Source organism: Fopius arisanus, unplaced genomic scaffold (assembly GCF_000806365.1).
Source record: "Fopius arisanus strain USDA-PBARC FA_bdor unplaced genomic scaffold, ASM80636v1 scaffold00091, whole genome shotgun sequence".
NCBI lineage: Eukaryota > Metazoa > Arthropoda > Insecta > Hymenoptera > Braconidae > Fopius > Fopius arisanus.
Genome location: NW_011887830.1, coordinates 408,988 through 413,363, shown reverse-complemented (window position 1 = coordinate 413,363; position 4,376 = coordinate 408,988). Strand labels below are relative to the sequence as shown.

Genomic DNA, 4,376 nt, shown 5'->3' with positions numbered 1-4,376 from the left:
TCATGCTCCCTTGATACATTTTCACAAATTTTTTCATTTTTAAATTTCAGTGAATACCTCTTTGATTTTCATGTTCCCCTGATACTTTTTTGAAAATTTCGAATTTTCTGGCTATCATTGGCCATAGGAAAATGCCGTTCTTTTCCTTATCCTTTCAAACCACTCAAAACCGGGAAACGGTAAGATGCGTCTCCTCCCTTGAACATTTCAGAGAGAACCAATTTGGCAATAATTAGAATAAAACTACCAACTCAGATTTCGGTTTTTTCAACATTTGTTTATGATTATTATTTTGTTAGTGCACCCCGTCCGTGAAAACTTTTAATTAGAATTTAATACCTCTCTTTCTTTCGGGAACCTTGTTACAAAAAATGTACCGACTGAATGAAGAACCGGTCTTTCTCTTTAAAACAAAGTTATAGAAACTTTATCATAAACAAACCATAACCCGACAGGTATCTCGCATTGCCATTAACTTTTCTAATTTCCAAATTAATTTCCATACATTTAAATTTTTAATGGGTTCAGTCTCGGCGCTATTTCTAACATTCAGTATAATTCATTATTTAAATAATTAAAAAGATAAAACTTGTTTCTATTAGTATTCCGTATTTTTAATTTATTCATGAACTATTTATCAACCGTTTTCAAGATATTTTTCTCCTGAAGTCTGATAAATTTCCAAAAAGAGTTAAAAAAAATTGGAATAACTCCCCTTACGATCAGATTACTAATCTGAATTCCTAGGGCACATACCGAATGACCTTTCGCTAGTCATCCCTTCTATTTCCGTTGCTCAAAATTAATGACACCAAAACAGAATTCCCAAAAATAAATTTGATACGCCCATAAGTGAATACTCAATACGAATTATTTATTTCGATCATGAGATGAAATAGACTGCAAGAGGAAAAATCTCTGAATTAGAAAAATTTCGTTGGAACTTCGTCACGATGGCGACAGAAAATCGGAGGTGTCCGATATTACTCTTATATCTATGGACAATGCTTTTTCCAGCAAAATACTGGCCGAGACGTTGACGTAGGAGCAATAGAGACGCATTGGTACACCCGTTCTAGTTGCACTCGCCTCCGTCCTGCGCGAGTTCATGTATCGATTTTTGTCCAATATATAGAGTATTGGTATCATTTTTTTTCTATCTCCCTATTCTCACTTTGTGGGATTCTGAATCATGCAGAGTTCCTGAAATGTCAGGTAATATTCTAAAATGGCTTACTCTCTTATCGATTGATTACTCGATATTTTAAGGATTCACTGATTAATTTTAATTAATTACTTGGATCTCGGGATTTAGGAAATATTTATTTCTTTGTTGCTGTGGAACCTTTCTTTTATGTTATAACAAAAAAAAGGGAAAGTGAATTGCGGATTTTTCCCAAAATACATCTGGTGACCAGAGAAGGTCAAAAAAGAAAAATCCAAGGGTTAAGAGTGGAAGGAGAAATTATATTACCCTCTGGAGAGGAGTTTAACGTAGGCCTCACTAGTAATGTTTAATTAGTTCGTTGTAAGTCTTCGTTCAGTAAAGTACCTCTTGATTGCCTAGAGTCTTATAATTTTTAATAATAATTCTCAGTCTTAAAAATTCTCCAAGTGTTCATTTATTTCGATCTCCATAATCCAATATAAATTCAATATAAAATATAATCTGTTACTCATTCAATCATTAAATTATTCTATTAAACATGGATGAGAGAAGTTGGTTGAGCTCAATAAAAAAATCAAAGACTTCTTCATGAAAGTGAAAATTGATCCATTGTATCCCAGTATACCGCAAAAACGCGAAGATAAATGTTTGAACCGAATAGCACAGAATAATCTTCGCCATTTTTCGGAAACGATCTATCAATTTTATCCTGTATACCGAGAGCAATAAATCCTTAATGAAGAGGGGCTCCATCGACGAGTAATTAATTAGTGCACAGTGTGCACTAATAATAAGAGGTGCTAAATAGAAACAATAGTTATCTGATATACAATATTATAACGATTATTATCCGATATTGTACAATATTATATAATGAATAATCACCAATTTTTAAGATTTGTTAAATACTATAAGAAAGTATATGAGAAAAGAGTGGAGGTATTTAGGGTAAGGCAAGTGGAGATGTGAAACAAAGAAAAACCATTTGTAACATCAAAGGAAATAAAATTCTAATTCTAAATTCTAAAAAAAAAAAAATAATGAATAATATTTAATTAATTCGTCATGTGAAGTCGTCTCTTCGGCGGTACTATAATTATATATTTTATACAGTCGTATCTTTGTTTCACTTGAAAGTGATGATGTAAAATCTGAAACATCGACAAAGTAAATTTAACGAAGCCCGCCGCCACAATTTTTCCATCAAAAGTTTCAGAACAACCATCCGTTATAAACTCAAAGATTGGAACAACTCACTGCAACTTAATATAACGCCATTGCTGAGGTCCGAAATGATGTTCGAAGTTGATTCTCTGAGATAACTTGGTAACTGTCTAACAAAAAACGTTAAGAAAATACGGAGAAAATGCCTGTCTATCTTAAATTCATCACGATTCCACTTAAAGTTCAATAAACTGCTCAGCATTTTTTGATACCTCCGATACGATGTTTATCATCAGGATTCAACGCAAAATATAACGGTATTTTGATTTTCAATTACCTGTGAGTAGCAGCAAATGCGATGTCAGATTCATTCTCCCCTCAATGTAGTATTTATTTTGATTCAACGCATTGTCGAGAATTCTTCTGTAACAAATCAATTATAATTATCATTACAAAGATGTAAATAGTGGGATTAGAAATGTACCTCAGGGAAAGGTGTGAATCAAGTTCAGAAATTCTTCTGAAAAATCTTGAGCACAAGAGTATGTAATAATAATAATAATTCACTCGATAAGATTTACTGAGGAATTGTATTTTTCCTTCGCTGTCCACGATACGAATAAGTCTTTTAATTCAATAACTTACTCTCATGATAATTCATATTCTTAAAATATATAAAATATTGATGAATATAATATTTGAAGGAGGAAAAGGGGAGGAAAAAGGGAGGAGCCTGAAAAGGGAGGAAAGGGGTGAAATAAGTAACTCCCGGGGATTTCGTCTTAATTAATAATAAAGTATATTCGCCTCTCAACATTTCTCGACATAATGCTTTTTTACATTTATGAATTGAAGTCTTTCAACTCTTATCTAGGAAAAGGGTAAGGCTAACCACTTTCGGTACACGCATTCGCTTTTGGTACAACGAAAAGATTCTCGAGTCGTCAACACAAAAAAAGGGATAAGTTAGAGGGTTCTTATCTGAAAGTAGGGGGATGGACTATTTCAGAAATTCTCAGTAGAAAGAGAGAAGTCATTGAGCGGGACTCTCCACCTGTTCGTGTCTACAGACCCAAGAGGTCTCGGCTATTGTCCGTCTCCCGCGTTTCTCCGAAAGCTCAAATAGATTTTGTCAATTCCCTTCTACCTAACAGTCCCTTTTCCACCCTTCCTCTGCCAGCTTCCATCCCTACCCAATTAATACCTCAGAATTTAATGTATGATGAAGATTCAGAAATTAATGGTATCTCGTGTATATTTCTGAGACCTCGAGCAGTTGGGCCTTATCCTAAAGAAAAATAACGTATGCATGTATATTTCCCTGAGAAATTTAATTATAATCCTCAGGGTAAAAAATTAATCTGAAATATTTCTATTTCAAGATTGTCTCAAAATTTGGACGAAGGGCGACCTATTGAGAGCACTTGTTATGGGTGCACAAAAAACATAATTTTTTATTTAATTTCAATTTTAATAATAATAATTGAAATTTAAATGAAATAATGATTTTTTATTTAATTTTAATTTTAATAGTAATAATAATTGAAATTTAAATAAAATAATATTTTTTTATTTAATTTCAATTTTAATCATAATAATTGAAATTTAAATAAAATCATAATTTTTTATTTAATTTTATTATTTACTAATTCCTGTCCATAATCCAATGCGTCCTTTAGGTTAATAAATCGAATTAATAAAAAGAATTTTCGAAACTTTCCATTATCTACAACCCCAAAGGCTCTTCGTAAAATAATGAAAAAATGTGCACATGATGATGAGAATAGTATATTACGCAACAAGTGCGTAATAGATTTTTTGCCTCCCCGGTGGGTTGTACCGCGCGCTGCAGGCGAGGTCTACAATCTCGCGAGTCAAAAAATCCATAACCCACGTGTTTAATTTTTTTTTCCTATTTTTGTCATGACGATATCCAATTGAAACTGCAGACGACGAGAATTATGGGGCTTGCTATAACAATGTATGGGCCATAGAAATTCAGAGGGTATTCAGCTTGTTATGTTCTCTTATTTCATAACTATTC

The 4,376-nt window shown here is 32.7% G+C and overlaps 1 protein-coding gene across 1 annotated transcript in view; it reads right to left on the bottom strand.

The window, feature by feature from the left end:
• The window catches only part of Dscam3 (Down syndrome cell adhesion molecule 3), a 53,536-nt gene that overhangs the window by 23,122 nt on the left and 26,038 nt on the right, over positions 1-4,376 (bottom strand). Inside the window, exon 2 of the mRNA XM_011311650.1 lies at positions 2,670-2,755. Within this exon, the coding sequence (XP_011309952.1) occupies positions 2,670-2,703 (34 nt within the window). The 5' untranslated portion in view covers positions 2,704-2,755. The remainder of the gene's footprint in view (positions 1-2,669; positions 2,756-4,376) is intronic.